The sequence below is a fragment of the Spodoptera frugiperda genome, chromosome 22 (assembly GCF_023101765.2).
Source record: "Spodoptera frugiperda isolate SF20-4 chromosome 22, AGI-APGP_CSIRO_Sfru_2.0, whole genome shotgun sequence".
NCBI lineage: Eukaryota > Metazoa > Arthropoda > Insecta > Lepidoptera > Noctuidae > Spodoptera > Spodoptera frugiperda.
In genome coordinates this window covers 2,975,220-2,990,956 of record NC_064233.1, presented here as the reverse complement: position 1 = coordinate 2,990,956, position 15,737 = coordinate 2,975,220, and the positions used below count along the sequence as shown (strand labels likewise).

The 15,737-nt window shown below is 37.1% G+C and overlaps 3 protein-coding genes across 11 annotated transcripts; all 3 read right to left on the bottom strand.

Moving 5' to 3' along the window:
* Positions 1-1,156: 1,156 nt before the first annotated feature.
* LOC118280109 (probable NADH dehydrogenase [ubiquinone] 1 alpha subcomplex subunit 12) lies at positions 1,157-5,395 on the bottom strand. Its single transcript, XM_050702591.1, has 4 exons — positions 5,215-5,395; positions 4,168-4,309; positions 2,538-2,594; positions 1,157-1,581 (listed from the first exon to the last, which is right to left on the bottom strand). The coding sequence occupies exons 1-4, from the start codon at positions 5,313-5,315 to the stop codon at positions 1,450-1,452; spliced, it is 432 nt and encodes a 143-aa protein (XP_050558548.1). The 5' UTR covers positions 5,316-5,395; the 3' UTR covers positions 1,157-1,449.
* Positions 5,396-5,604: 209 nt separating this feature from the next.
* Positions 5,605-8,354, bottom strand: LOC118280110 (G patch domain-containing protein 4). Its single transcript, XM_035600025.2, has 4 exons — positions 8,201-8,354; positions 7,302-7,453; positions 6,555-6,835; positions 5,605-6,216 (listed from the first exon to the last, which is right to left on the bottom strand). The coding sequence occupies exons 1-4, from the start codon at positions 8,244-8,246 to the stop codon at positions 5,661-5,663; spliced, it is 1,035 nt and encodes a 344-aa protein (XP_035455918.2). The 5' UTR covers positions 8,247-8,354; the 3' UTR covers positions 5,605-5,660.
* Positions 8,355-8,606: 252 nt separating this feature from the next.
* On the bottom strand, positions 8,607-15,391 carry LOC118280112 (putative gamma-glutamylcyclotransferase CG2811). 9 transcript variants are annotated; one of them, XM_050702578.1, is made up of 5 exons: positions 15,238-15,391; positions 14,300-14,495; positions 13,779-13,884; positions 12,780-13,020; positions 8,607-9,196 (listed from the first exon to the last, which is right to left on the bottom strand). In XM_050702578.1, the coding sequence occupies exons 2-4, from the start codon at positions 14,490-14,492 to the stop codon at positions 12,792-12,794; spliced, it is 528 nt and encodes a 175-aa protein (XP_050558535.1). In that variant the 5' UTR covers positions 14,493-14,495; positions 15,238-15,391; the 3' UTR covers positions 8,607-9,196; positions 12,780-12,791. The 9 variants fall into 9 exon arrangements, with proteins under 9 accessions (XP_050558535.1, XP_050558534.1, XP_035455921.2 ...); XM_050702577.1 differs by having other exon boundaries at positions 15,216-15,370; XM_035600028.2 differs by having other exon boundaries at positions 15,120-15,347.
* Between the last annotated feature and the right edge of the window lie 346 nt (positions 15,392-15,737).

Here is a 15,737-nt window from a genome sequence, read left to right as displayed (position 1 = left end):
CCGGTGCTCGAAAATTCGAGTTGCAGGACCCGCCGAGTCAACACCTGAATGGTGTTACGGGCGGGAGGGCGGTGCTGCACTGCATGCTAAATACACCTATAAGCATGGTAAATATCCCGTAACAAGTTCTATTGTTATTGTTAGTTACCATGTCGTGTCAGTTTAAAAACTTATATTTGCAAGAACTCGTCTAGAAAAGTTTGAGCAACGCTCGCCAGGACTCATGGCAGTGGAAACAGGTTTCGAGTAGAAATAATAACTGAATGCGGTGTGTGGTACAAATGAAACTGTTCCCATATAATCTACACCAGAAGCATGCTAACCAAGCGTGGCCATTGCCACATTGCATAAATACCTTTTTATGAAAGAGGTAAAGTAAAGTAAATCATCCAATGACTTCTCGCGCCGTGTGTGTGTGGTGAGAGGGACTTTTAGACCCTTTCTGACTAAATACCACCCTGTTTTACCTCGACCCGGGACCCCGGTGACCCGTTAGATTATCCGCAGTTTCGAGTCGAAATATCACTTACTTACTGCGTCTCGTCTGTGGTACAAATCTGATGTTCCCTTATGAGGCTCGCGCCGGACGTAACGTGCTGCACGTAAGCGGCATATTGCACAAATACCTTTTTTTAAAGGGGTCTTATCACGTAACTACTGAAAAGTGGGCTATACTTGGCACGGTCTGAAGTCAGAAACAGCAGTCTCTAGAAAAAAACTATGTCAAAACTACAAGTTGTACTTATGACCTACAACCACAGTTATAACTCTTATACATATCCGCATACAAATGTTTTAAAGCTGAAGAGATGCATACGCCTAGATCTCTTAGGAATTACTGGTCCAATTGATAATACATTTTCGTGCTAGATAGTCCATTTAGGCGAGGATATAGGCTATGAAACATCACATTTTTTTAAGGTAGGTAGTAAATTTATGGAGAAACGTTTCGATTCAGGCTATAAAACATCACGCTATAATTGGGTCGCAGGCAGTAAGAGGAGTTAAGTTAGCGCGTAATCGCACGTATTAAGATTTAAATTGCATCAGAGAGCTCTGCTGGTCTTTGAACCGTTGTAAGCCGTTGTAAAGCCACTAAAGATTACAGAACTCGGTCATGCAGACGAGACAGTAGATACGACAAATAAAACAAAAATTAACAATGAACTCAAAATATGATTTATTTCATTTTCTACTTATAACTATGGAGTTAAATATTCCACTGAATTTTACAACGTCATTATTCCCATAGCATCATTACTCGATCGCATCGTTTTATTGCAGTTTCGTCCAACGTACGCTAATTTTGACAGCTGTCAGATGTGACATCTGTCAAGAGCATGACAGCTGTCAAAACCGTGACAGTTAAACAGCGTTTTGTTTTTCCTTTCTTGTTAAAAGTGAGTTTTTGTACAGAATGATACTAAGGGTATGCTCCGGTTGAAGAACTTAAGCGGCTTTCTTGGGCACCCAGGGTTCCACCTTGGACCTGGTCGTGCTGTAGGGAACGTATTGGCCGGTCGTGCCCGACATGTTTTCTGTGAAGTCAGCCATCCATTTGTATTTGGGTCTGCTCGGGTCCTGGAACATAAAACACATTATATTCCATGCATACACAATATATTGAAGGTATACTTCAGAAACACCCGCTTCTCATACGACAGTACAGTGAAACCTTTATTTTTTTGAGGGGGAAAATCAAGTAACTTCTACCGCCTTGGGCGAGGCGAAGGGAGTATCAGACTCTTAAGACTAAAAACCTCCCCGTTCCTTGCTTTTTGAGCCGGATCCACGGTAAGCCCGCTAGGTAGTCCGCATTCCGGATAATTATTTTAGCCCTACTGGGCCCCATCTGTGAGTTTCGAAACCTACTAATGGCTAGTGCCAATGTGACTTTTTCCGAGTTATATGTACTTTCTAAGATTATTTAGACACCACTGACAAACGGTGAAAGAAAACATCGTAAGGAAACCTGAGCTTATAATTACTAATTATAAGTCTGAAATCGCCAACCCACATTGAGCAAGAGTGGTTTTTTGCTTTGTAAAAAAAACTATTACTTAGGCATGCTAAGCGCAGTGACTGATTAATTGGCAGCTGCGCAACGCGTCGCAGGTTCCGCACGAATTCTTTATGTGATCTCGAAACCTCATGTTGCAATAACAACAGTTTTAAATATGCTTTAATTAAATAACAAAAAAAGTAATTAGTAAGATGACTGCCTCGTTGGCCGAGTGGGTGCAAGTGCGACTGCCGGGCAAGGGGTCTCGGGTTCGATTTCCGGGTCAGGCAAAGTATTACTGGGCTTTTTTCGGTTTTTCGAAAATTTCTCAGTGGTAGCACGAAGTCTGGAAATGTGCCCGGTATATGGCAATAGGTTTACCACCAATTACATGGGACTTAAAACATAAATTGTGAATTGTGGGTGTACATTGTCATTATGTGCCATAATGTGCACCTCTGCCTACCCCTTCGGGGATTAAAGGCGTGACGTTATAAAAAAATATATAATAATAACTAGTAAGATTGTAGTATACCTGGTGTGGGGGCAGATCAGTTTTGTAGTGGAGCCAGCCAAACCATTCAGCGGGAACCTGAAATTCAGAATAAAATATAAGCATACATCTACACTACAAACAAATATTGAAAAACTGAGAAGAATGTTTTGTGGAACTGTATTTTATACAAGTTGAAGAGTTTCGTTTGTATCTTTATTTGTTTTAGAAAGCTAATCCCGGTAGTACTGATAAAAAAATAATAAATCCTTTTGTGTCAGATAGTCCATTAATTGACAAGGCTATAAAATATTATGCTACTGCATGGGAATAGCTTACTTATTTCTTTTGTATATTAAATTATCTCGATCATTCATTTATTTCTTTTACTTGGTTGTTATTTTTAAATATTAAATTAAAAAGAAAAAAAAACCTCATAAAACATTTTATAAAATGCAGTAGCCCACCAGTTAAATCCACTACCGGTGGTCAGGGCTCAAGAGAGAGGAATTTCCGGACAATACGCGCCGTGTCCAGAAGTACTGCCTTCTGCATCAGTCTTGATCCACCATCTAACGTTAGCCTACTCAGCGAGGCTTTTGTCTATGAGGCCATTGGCAGATACGACTATCGGCACAATGATTGCTGAATCTACATCCCACATGTCGACAACCTCATCAAGATATTTACTGGCTTTATCTTTTTCAGCTTTCACAAGATTCTCGTCAGTGGGATTGTTATATCAATTATCATTGTGCTCGGCTTGGTCGATCTATCACCACAATATCAGGTTTGTTAGCAACAATTGTCCTGTCTGTGATGATAGTTCGACCCCAATACAGTGTGACGTCTCCATTTTCAAGAACTGGGTCAGGCAGATACTCATAATACGATACTTCAGATTCAACAAGTTTGTATTTTAAAGCAAGTTGTTGATGAATAATCCTGGCTACAAGATTGTGTCTGTGCAAGTACTCTCCGTTAGCGGAGAACAACCCGAAATTATATGTCGAATGGATTCCCATGGGCGATACATGCCCGACAAATGTCAGCCGTTCCATCCTTTATAATATACTTTCGGTAGTTGTTTTCAACATAACTTCGTCCATAATTTCATAGACAAAATTTCCGTTTCTCCAAATAAGTTACCAAAACGTAGCCAGGATACGGACGCTAAGAAATCTGTTCTGGCCCATGTAGGGCCCGATAGTAGCGTCCGTGCATACTCCTTACTTTGCCATACTTCTTGCGATCCTTAGTGCTTAGTATTATTAAATTAATTATTATGTTTTTCAGGTTCACGACACATGATGCGGTGACACGCGCTGCTATCGTCGCCTCATATGAGCATCTAGTATATTAATAGAGAAAAGCTCTAATAGTTTTGAGCCACAGAGGGACTCTTCATCATGAGCAGCATGCGCAGACCAGAGCGACGACGTCAAGCAACCTACTCCTCATCCGATTTTTAGTTATTTAATATGTCTCACGATAGTTATTATAAAAATAATGAACTTCTGGCATGGCTTGAAACTAGTAAAGTTCCTCATCAAACAGTTACATTGATAAGAATAACAATTTTTATTTGCTCAATAAGGTAAGCTGAGCACTGCTTTCTCAACATTATAATTTTAGTATATTTCTATCAATATTCAGATTTCAGACAGCTTACCTGGCTTCCATCGTAGTTCAAGTAGACCTTGTCATTGTACTCCACCCATCGGTTCCTGCCGTAGAAGTAGCGAGCGTTCTCATAGTATTTGTTTCCGTATTTATCCTCTCCCACCAGTTTGCCATCTTTCAATTCATCTTGTCTGAAAACATATGTTTATATATTATACAATTTTATTTGCACTACATATACACATTAAGGCCTGTGTGTGATTTCAAGCTTATACCTAATTAGAAGTTATAAGCTCAGATTTCTTTACAATGTTTCCTTCACTGTTTGTCAGTGGTGTCTAAATAATCTTAGAAAGTACATATAACTTGAAAAATGTCACACAATTGGTCACATAATTTTCTCTGTCATTGGTAGACCAATGACACTGAGAAAATTATGTGGTTCTAAATCTATTTAGAACCAACCAACCAAGGTTTAGATCACCAAAACCCCACAAGAAAGAATTATATACACGAAACTTAACACCTCGAATTGAAATAAGCAAGATTATGATACCTCATGATCCTCCTAGAATCACAATGGTCAACATAATTATAGATCCATAAATATCAAAATTAACATAAAATATAGAAAAAGATTTGCAGCATAATAGAATAATCCTGAATTTTCTTGTTCGTTTCCAATTTGATTCATACTTAGGTACTTTAGAACAACAAACTAGTTTCACAGACAAATATTTATTTTATAAAACAGTGTTGTAAAATATTGTAACTTTACACAACAAGGAGGCAGTCCTGTTAATAACTTGTGATTATAAAACAATATTTGACAGGATTCAAATAAGATAACAATTGAAAATTAAGGGAAATTGGACTTATTTAGTTCTGAATGCTATGAACGTAAAGGTAACAATAAATCAAGCTGTTTTAATCCAAGAACTGTTAATAATACTATTCTATTATCAAAACTGTATAGAGATTTATATGTTTTTCAAAGTATTTGTGAAATTTTTGCCAGGAAACTATGTGAAAGTATAAATTTTCGTATAAACATAACCTAAAAGCAAATTACATAATAAAATGATTTATTAATTACCTGTACAGTTTATACAGGGAACCTTTTATTCCACCATTCTGGCGGAGCGCATTGAAGAAATTAGTAAGTTTATCGAGCGCTAAAATCTTTCCTAGCGACATTTTTGCAATATTTTTCGATTTCGATCTTCGTCGAAAATATTGACAACTTTGACAGGTAGAAAAACTGGTGTTGCCATGTTTTATCCAAAATTCTACCAATTACCAAATTAGAATAAATTATGTAATCTCGTACTATAGACGTAATTCTTTAATCATAAGATTAGTTTAAAAGCTGTCGTCAATCTTACTTGATTTACTACAATTTACTCATCTCCTCCAATGAGTGAAATTTATTCAAAATCAAACTGAACCAAAACTTTATTATTCTAAGTTAAAATAATACAAAAAGTTAAACAAATATGTACATTATTTATTATATTAAAATCACAATATTGTCATCACCTCTTAATCTAGTTCCATATCTTTATTCTTTTTCTTTTTACTTTTCTTCTTAGTTGTACTTTCAGAAGGAACTTCACCATCAGCAGAGTTTGTGTTCTCAGTTTCAGGTAAATCATCTTCTACATTTTCTTTTTTCTTCTTCTTTTTAGGTTTAGGAGCATCTACATTTATTTCAGGACTCGCTTCAACGTCTTGATCTTCATCTTTTGATCTTTTAGATTTTCTACTAACTTTCTCTACATTTTCTACACTGGCAACATTATCTTCATCTGTCATTTGACTTTTATCAGGCAAAGGTAACTCATCTGATTCAGCCAATTCACATTTATTGATACTTGTATCAGATTTTTCGTTGCTGTTACAACGATTACGTTTTTTCTTCTTTTTCTTTTTAATTTCTGTGCTATCAGTATCGCTGTGGAAGTTTATGTTGTCAACCTCTTCGTTTAATTTCTTGAAGTGTGAATATCCACTGTATTTTGATTGAGAAAGGAGTTGAGCCTCTTGTTGCGCTATCCTCGCTAACTTCCCTGTAGCTCTCAAGCCATGGCGAGCACCTCTGAAAGATATATAAATACAATATGTTACTAATTAGGAAGGGCAATAGAAGTTATTCTAGATTTTGTTTAAAAAGAGTAATAAGTTATAAAAGAAATATCATAATGGACTATAGTAATAATATTACATTTTAAAATAAATAGGCTCACCCCCTATTACAAGGGACTTCTAACACAAATGGTGAATAGTGGGTGTGTATTGTACAGTGCGAACCTCTGCCTACCCCTTCGGGGATAAACAACGTAAAGTTGCATAAGTTGAAAAATAAATAGACATGCTAATGAAGAAAATTTGAGCATTAATCACTATGCTAGCTCAAGACAATGCAATAATACTAACTTATGAGCAGTCCGGCCTTCGCATTTCGCAAACAATTCTTCATCAGTCATCTTGAACACATCTTTCTTGTCTCCATCGTCCTCGGAGTCAGATTCTCTCACTCTCTCCACATTACTTGCACCGTTAGTCAGTACCGCAGTCCGTACGAAGTAGTCAGAGTACTGTTCCTCATTCTCAGCTTCCTTCGGCCGTTTATTCAGTTTCCAAGTACTGTTGGTGATGACGAATTCTTGATCATCTTTCGTTTTGATTTTTTTAGTTTTTCCATTTTTCTCTTTTACCTGGAATTTTGAAAATAAGTTTAATTTTGATTTATTACTATGCGTTTTTCGTTAATTTATTTAAAGTTCGCGACCCCTTTTTAGCTTCGCATGGGTAAATAATGCAGTGATGATATAATTTATGCAATAAGTAAAAATCGACTTAAATGCCATTATAAATTTACAAAGTACTGGCTATGTAGTGATTCTTCAAAACTTAAATATTTTTAAACCCTTCTGCTAGCAACTCTCGCCAGAAAAAGCCTAAGTATTAATAATTCACCCCTAGTTTCTGCTAGCATCTTAGGTCCACATTTCCTTGGGATAAAATGTATCCCATGTAGTTTCCATTCCAGATCGATAGTCTACCCTTGTTTATACTAAATTTCTCCTGATTCTTGTAGCCGTTTTGACGTAATCAAGTAACAAACTTACACAAAAACTTTATCACATTTAATATTACATTAGTAAGATTTCTACCACCAACCTCAACATTAGCAGCTGCCTTATCATACAGAGTGGTCCACCAATGTTCATTAAACTCTGCGGCCGCATCATGTCCCACACCTGCCACACTGCGCTTCAGTTTAGGCTTCAATGCCTCCGATATACCATTCTCATGTTTACCCAGCCCTTTGCCTGTGAAACAAAAGCAATTTTATTGATCTATGACTTTAATGTGGTTTGGGCTAGAGTGGCAACAAATAGATCCGATGGTGACAATTGGAAACTTTGTCCACCGCTGACACGCCAGGATTTCATTTATATTTGCTAAACATTCTGTAAATTACTGTCTGATGGCTATTATTGTTATTATATGCGTTAATAACTGATGACTCTCTGAATCTCACTGTTATCCATTTATAGAGGAAGTTATAGGGTATAAAACATTATGCTACAATCAATAGGAGCTGAGCAGCGGCTGAAATCATGCAAGAGCTGATAGTACTAATATTTTATGTGTCTTCTACTGTTAAATCTTGCGGGTCGCAGTAATTTATCTGCGTACTTATGTCCCTATATCCTGTCTAGGTAGGTACTCTCTTTTTCTGTAAAAATTTGTTTGTTTACCAAAGGCATTGTGAGCCTAATCAGTAAAATACTGCGTAACAAATTTTCCAATTTGATAAAGGAACCTTCATAAAAATAAGAAATGCGTAGTTAAGATAAATTAGGTACTCCTACTTTAATTATCCTAATATTTGTTATTTTTACCAGACTACAAGTTCTCTACAACCTAAAAGCATATAGTTATTGTATTATTTAAGTAAAATAGATGATGAAACCTAATTTTAATGGAAATTTTCCAAAATATGAGATAACACAAATGTACACCACGACTTGAAAAGTTCATAATAAAATAATTAAATAACTTGATAAACTTACCATCGGTCCAGCCGTATTTCTCCAATTGTTTTCTCGCAAAATCCATTATTTACACCCTCTTAGAACTAATTACAAATTGATTTCATTTAAATAATAAATATTTTGAAACTTTTTCGTTCGTAAATATAACCTCTACTAACACGCGCGTTTGACATTGACACTAACACTTTGACGTTGAAATGTCCACATCCACAAAGCATGTCGGAACTTCTAGGCTTTTGACCAATCTCATAAAAAAAACTAAGCTACAAATATTATTATCCTTATGAACTGTAACTGAACTGCGCCTCGCTCTGCATCCCATTTACAAATTATTGATGCAAGCAATATAAAATATATTGTACTGAATGCTAAAAGTAGGTTATAGTCTTATGTAATTTTGGGGGCATCAAAATAAAACACCACGTACCTTTGAACTTTGAGGTATATTATAATAATAATCCAAACAGGACCTTAGGCAACAAGTTAGTGAATACTAACAATAAACAAGTCTTGTATCATCATATTCATCATATGTATTAAACATTGGAATGTCTTATTTAAAAATCTCACTTATTATAAACAAATATGTATTATTCTTAAACAGTATTCTATCTCATTGATCCCATCCATCTTAGAAAAAAAATAAGATACAATAATTATTTACTGAATAACAACCTTGTACCCACATCATAAGGTCCATTTTCGTGCTATTCTATAGGAAATGCAGTTATTAAAATACGTCGTATAAAGGTAAGCGTTTACAGGCCCGCATCGTACGCATCGCACGCATTCCGTATGACGTCATCAGTACGCATCGCATGTAGGCATTGCCGAGGATGCGGTCCGTACGATGCGGATCAGTGGATGCAGTTGTATGAGTTTCTATACAAGACAAACTAAAATCCGTTGCGTGCGATGCGTACGATGCGGGCCTGTGGACGCGTAACTTTAAACTAATTAACGTTGCTTGCAAACACGTCGTCATCTAGATCCTCGACCACAGATTCGTTGTTGCTGAAAATAGAAAATGTATAATATTCATACAAATTGGCACACAATATTACATGGGACTCATAACATAAGTGGTGATAAGTGGGTGTTACATTGTATATGTGAGGTTCTGTCTGTGTTGTTTCATACCTCGGCAATCTGCATCCCTTCAGGAAATATGTACAATCAGCACAGTTATTAACTGAATAGCGACTAACTGTACATAAAGGCGTAATTTTAAGTGATGTAAGCTAATTCTTTGATGTCGCCACTGTTAGTAAGTTCATAGAAGTTTAAAAACCTATTTAAAAAAATCCAAAGCAATTAACTAAAAATCACGGTTTATTCACGTACATTAAAGGAGAAAAGCTCAACTAGTTTCAAGTCACAGAGGGATTCTTCATCATGAGCAGCATGCGCAGACGCGAAGACGTCGCAACCGCACTTTTCTCCATAAATGTACGTGAGTAAACCGTGATTTTTAGTTAATTTAGTATGTCTCACGATAGTTATTATAAAAAAATCTAAAGCAATTGCCAATCAAGTAATGTAAAGATACGTTGTTGATAAGCAATGCCCACCTTTCAAAATAATTTGCCCGCCCTCAAAAACTAGAAAAATCACTAACTAATAATTCCAAGTTGCCCGAGTTGGAATTGAAACTGTTCAACAGTTTCATAGTTCATAGTTATATTGTGTATTCCATAGTTAATATAAAAAAAATAAGAGAACCAGTTTTTAACAATTATGTATATTCAATTAAAAAAAAAAAACGTTACAAGGCTTTTTCAACCCATTAATTATATAAATTAAACATTATTTACAATTTTTTCAGTAGATAACGTGGACATTTTAGCTTTCATTTTTCTTCTTATTTAATAAGGCGTCCATTGCTTTATAGACTAATTCACTTGAATTACTGCAAGAAAAAGATATAATGAGATCTTGCCCTTTATTCACTGAAAGGATACGCAGATGCAGAGGTAGATTCAACTATGCGATGTCCTGCGTAAGCGGTTTAGAAGCGAACGACACGCGAAATCAACGCGATGCGGTGTGACGCGGCGGTTATGTATGTACACGATCTTCGAAGCTTGATATCTTCGCGCGAATTGGATACCCGCCGCATTATTCCGCATCGCATTGAATTCGCGTGTTACCGCACCGGTTCGCGTTCACTTCTTGAGTTCTAGATCGTTCATACAGGACGTCGCGTTAGATAGCGTCCTGGCAAACACTTCTATAGGCAGTTAGGCAAGCGCGACCAGGTACCCTAGGCACTTGCCTAGTTTGCTTTAGGAACGATAGGGCTCTCCCACCATGCAAGTTGAATAGGCACAACCTCTTCGAACAATCTAATCAGGGCTCTGATTAGATGTAACCCAATGTTATGGTCTACAGCAAAATATTATATATGTATATATAGGGTGACTGGTAATTAGTGAACGATATTTAGACACGTGATTGTACTCATGATTACAAACAACTTTCCCAAAGAAAGTTTTTGGTATATTCGTTAGTTTTATTTTTATAACAAAAATAAAACAAGAAAATATCGCAGCTTTCGCATAATCAGCAGCTGTTAGCAGTGAACACCCTCGTCGTAACTAGGTACTAGGTATTTTAAATCTTTACTTTGTTACCAGTAATCATAAGTAATAATCCCGTGGTTAGACACCCTTCACTAATTACCAGTCACGCTATATGTGGGGCTCTGTCTGTGTTGTATCATACCTCGGCAGTCTGCATCCCTTCAGGAAATATGTACAATCAGCACAGCTTTTCAGTATCAGACTGACTGTACACAAAGGCGTAATTTCAAGTGATATAAGCTAATTCTTTGATTTCGCCACTGTTAGTAACTTCATAGTAATTTAATAACCTATTTAACAAAAAAAATATATATGACCTAAAGCAATTGCCAATCAAGTAATGTAAAGATACGTTATTGATAAGCAATGCCCACCTTTCAAAATAATTTGCCCGCCCTCAAAAACTAGAAAAAACACTACTGAACAGTTCCAATTCTAACTTGCCCCATAGTTCATATATATATATAAAAAAATAAGAGAACCAGTTTTTAACAATAATATAATATATTATAATAAAAATAAACGCAAAAAAAAAAAAACGTTACAGGGTTTTTCCAACCCGTTAATCATATAAAATCAAACATTTACATTTTTTTCAGTGGAAATTTTAATTTTCCTTTTTCTTCTTATTTAATAGGGTGTCCATTGCTATATATACTAAGTCTTTTGTCGGCCTACTGTAAGGAAAAAGATATAATGAGATCTCGCTCTTTATTCACCGAAGGGATATGCAGATGCAGAGGCAGATTCAGAACTATGCGACGTCCTACGTAAGCGATTTAGCGAACGCGAAGCGAGCGATACGCGAATTCAACGCGATGCGGTGTGACGCGGCGGCTATGTAAACTATAATAATTGGGTTGATATCTTCGCGGAATTTGTGTGTGTGACACCTCGCCTCTATAAGTAGAGTAAGTTAGTCGTATAAGGTAGTCAATTAAAGGTATTCCTAAGATCTACACGTCTCCTTATTACGCTCCCGAACCCACGACATTGCAAATTGGATGCGGCCGTCACGTTTCGTATGGTTATAATGTCAGAAATAAAACGACATAGCCGCATTAATAACCGCGTTGATTTCGCGAGTCACCGCACCGCTTTGCGTTCGCTTCTAGATCGCTCACGCAGAACGTCGCGCTAGAGAGCGCCCTAGGCAAGCACCTCATTTTATTTGACTTCAAACGGTTATTCTACAGGCAGTTAGGCGTCTCGCGGCGCCCGTCTGTAACCTGGCGCCCTAGGCACTTGCCTAGTTTGCCTTAGGGACAATAGGGCTCTCCCACCACTTAACCATGCAAATTAAATAGCTTATAGTCGATTCATACCTGGCGTAAAATACGTCTAACGTATCATCCCTTGCACTAACGTACAATATTATAAGTTGAATGTGAACGGACCAGTGTTGTTCTATACATTTGTCTGTTTTGGCGTTACGCAACGCGTGTTCCGTCAGATGTGAACCGACCCTTAAGATTAAAAAAAGCCTGATTAAAGAATAAAATCCTGAACGAAAGCCACAAACCACTGAAGCCACCAAAGTAAAAAGGGCAGTAGGACAATTTGAAATTAAAATTTTGTGAGAAATATTGATGCACTACTTATTTTTATAACTACTAGGTTCCAGTGAGGAACATTTATGCGCTGAGTGCGAGTTATTTTCACAGTAACGTAATCTAAACGTTACCACGTATAGCCTTCTGATTGGATGAATAACTTAGAGTGGTTTTAAAGTAATCGTTTTGATTGGTTGGTTTATTCGAACCGGCTAATCAGAGCGCCGAACGCGCCCTCTTTTTGTTTTATTTCATTTTCGTTCAACGTAAAGCTAACTCATACTAAGGGTACTGAGTACTCATACTGAAGCCAATCAGAACGCCGAACGTAATAAACGTGTCAACCACGTTAACGCAAAACAAACTCGCACACTCAAACCGAAAAATGCGAAAATAAATACATTAAATCTTTAGAGCAAAAGCTACAAAAAATTGCTAATGAAAAAAAATTGTTCTACTGACCTTTTTGTCCTATCATGGTGGTGTTCGGGACGGCTCAGGTTCTGACACTGACTGCCTTGAATCAGACTTAATTTCCCCCTTATGGTTATACGAGGGATCTCTTTTAGACCTGTCCATGTACTGCAGCCCATGGCTCCCGTGAGAACTGTAATTGTCAAAGTATTCCCGCTTCAGAAGTTCTGGCTTGAAGTTCTTCAGGAAATACACCCAACATTTTTCTATTTGAGGATCGCTTGATGACCTGGAAATTGTAGGAATAACATCATCGTCGACCATTAAGGAATACCAAGTTCTGGACCAGAGCAGTATCATGCCTAAAGGTCATAATATAACACACTTAATAAGCACCGCTCCAAACCAGCATCTCACGCCCGAATACTCAAACGCTACTCAATTTTAAGTTGTACTTAAACATCGTGCTATCTCTATCATTTTATTAAGAATTCGTAGTGACAGAACTACATTTGAGAGCGTCTTAAAATTGAGTAGCGTTTGAGTATTCAGGCATAAGTCAGTCAAATTTGACTTTAAATCGTATGTCGTATGATATATTGAAGCGTACGGACGATGTGCTTACTGCTCGCCGACAGCGAGTGGGCGGCGAGCCGCCCGCTAAGCGCAAGAGAAATAACTTCGCCGTCTGCTAGCTTGCACCCCGCGGTCGACCCGCCGTAAGCACGCTGGCAGCTAGCGGTAGTTACGATTCGAAACAACGTAACGCACGCAACAACGTGGGTTTTGTACTTAAGGCAAACTAGACAAGAAGGCAAGAAATGGGCCCTACCCAATGATATTAAAATGTAGACAAGGCAACATGTTTGTAGTATGGGACTGCATGTTGGAAAATAGAGAGGGGCGTGGTTTGTAAGGTCCTGACCTCTCCGTAAAGTGTATCGCATTATGTTATAGGGAAATCCAATTATAACATATCTTTGTATTTGCTTCATAGCCTTACCATGCCGGTATTAAGTGCTTACATTACTTAAATATTAAACTTACGAATTTTTTACAATAATGTCATCAATTTCTCGTACGTAGTAGTTGGGATGATCCTCCAGTATGTCTAGTTTCGACAGCATTTTATCATCCACATCATATATCTCACCTGGAACAGGTTTGGGAAGAGCTGGTTAGTATTTGAGGGAGCTTCGAGCCAGTAGTGTTAAGTGATGGGAGAGCCATGCTTCGGCATGAATGGGCCGGCTCGACCGGAGTGATACCACGGCCTCACAGAAAACCGACGTGAAACAACGCTTGCGTTGTGATTGTGACTGACTGCCTCGTTGGCAGAATGCAGTCCAGTGACCATCAGGAAAAGTATTATTGGACTTTTTTGGATTTTCAAAGACTTCTTAGTACTAGCACGCAATAGGCTCACCCCCTATTACATGGGACTTATAACACAATTGGTGAAAAGTAGGTGTACATTGTATATCAGCATTACATGCCATAATGTGCACCTCTGCCTACCCCTTCGGGGATAAAAGGCGTGACCCTGCATAAACCAATGTAAAATGTACCTTGTACAAAATGCCCGTTCCCAGGACTGTGTAAGAGGAACGGTATATTGTATTTAGTTGCAATGATTAGCGGATACTTGGTCTTAGTGTAACCGTCCGCTACGAAGTTACCAATGCCATTGTTGGGGTCTTGCAGCCAATAGTTGTTGGGCTCGTTCTTTTTTAATGTACCGTACACAAATACTTTCTGCATGATCTGGAAATATTTAAAATATAAACTTTTTTGACTGTGTTAGAGTCATGCCTCAGCACGAATTCGGCCTGAGCGATATCACAGCTTCACAGAAACCAATGTTAAACAGCTTATGTTGTTTCATCGTGTGAGTGAGGTTACCGGAGGCCAAATTACCCTTCTTCCCAATCTTCCCAATGTCTGATTCCCCATCAACCCATTAATTCCTAACACCCAAAAGGCCAACAACACACTTGTAAAGTTTCTGATGTTTCGGGAGTCCATTGGCGGTGGTGATTGCTTACCATCAGGTGATCCATTGGATAGTTTACTGGCTTATTAAATCTAAGTAAGTTGAATCACTTCTCCACACTCTTCAGACCTCTTCACTCACTTGAAAACGATAGAAGCACTAACAATATTTAACCAGCAATTTTTACATAAGGTTACTGATGATAACTGCTTTCTTACCGACGTGATAAGATACAGATCTTGCTACCAATCTTTCAGCTTGCTTTGCAGCGATTTAGTCAAGCATTTACTAAAATCTACGTTTCACAATCCTAATAAAACTCATTTAGCGCGCAAAATACAGAAAATGTTTAATATTTAAAAAAGGAATTAGGAACAGGATGTGGAAGGACTCACAGTTTTTATAGTATGCACACCAATGGGTTTAGGAATTCTTTGGACAGGGAATCCGGAAATTTTATGCATTATATTTTATTTATGTTTTACACTAACATTTTAAAACAAATAAAAAAACCTTTTCGTTGTTTTTCGAAACCGAAATCAGCTGGAACGGATAATGCAAAGCGTGTTTTTCTTGATATTTTCTTTTAAAATGTCAAAGTCAGCTGGCTGCAGTTGATATTTATTTTTCCGCTGTCATTCTATTTTGTGTCAGACAACAATCAAAACAATAATTAATTTTATTATTTACATAAAAAATATTGCACCTATATTTTTAAAACGCATGATATTGTAAAGTAAAGTTTAGTCAATGCTACATACGAAAATTAGAAAAAGGTTTTATCATACTCATACATTATTCTGATTGAATTATAGTAACACTAAAATGAACGAACCTAATGATAAAACTTCTTCTTCGGTTTGCGGTTTTGCAAAAAATTATGCCTAGAATTAATATACAAACGAATTAAAAGAAATATAAACAAATTCAAACGTAAATTTACTTTCTGATAAGAATAATAAAAACATAAAAAACACTCAGTACAGCATATTTTCTAGTTGGAACACTGAAGT

Coding starts and splice junctions, on each gene's coding strand:
- LOC118280112 (XM_050702574.1), bottom strand. CDS start 15,188: ATGCATAAAATTTCCGGATTCCCTGTCCAAAGAATTCCTAAACCCATT. Junction 13,885..14,299: donor GAACGGGCATTTTGTACAAG/GTACATTTTACA, acceptor AACCTGTTCCAG/GTGAGATATATGATGTGGAT. Junction 13,021..13,778: donor GACATTATTGTAAAAAATTC/GTAAGTTTAATA, acceptor TACAATTTCCAG/GTCATCAAGCGATCCTCAAA.
- LOC118280110 (XM_035600025.2), bottom strand. CDS start 8,246: ATGGATTTTGCGAGAAAACAATTGGAGAAATACGGCTGGACCGATG. Junction 6,836..7,301: donor AGGCAGCTGCTAATGTTGAG/GTTGGTGGTAGA, acceptor TCAAAATTCCAG/GTAAAAGAGAAAAATGGAAA. Junction 6,217..6,554: donor GAAGGCCGGACTGCTCATAA/GTTAGTATTATT, acceptor TATATCTTTCAG/AGGTGCTCGCCATGGCTTGA.
- LOC118280109 (XM_050702591.1), bottom strand. CDS start 5,315: ATGTCGCTAGGAAAGATTTTAGCGCTCGATAAACTTACTAATTTCTTC. Junction 2,595..4,167: donor TGAACTACGATGGAAGCCAG/GTAAGCTGTCTG, acceptor TCTGAATTTCAG/GTTCCCGCTGAATGGTTTGG. Junction 1,582..2,537: donor CTGATCTGCCCCCACACCAG/GTATACTACAAT, acceptor TTTATGTTCCAG/GACCCGAGCAGACCCAAATA.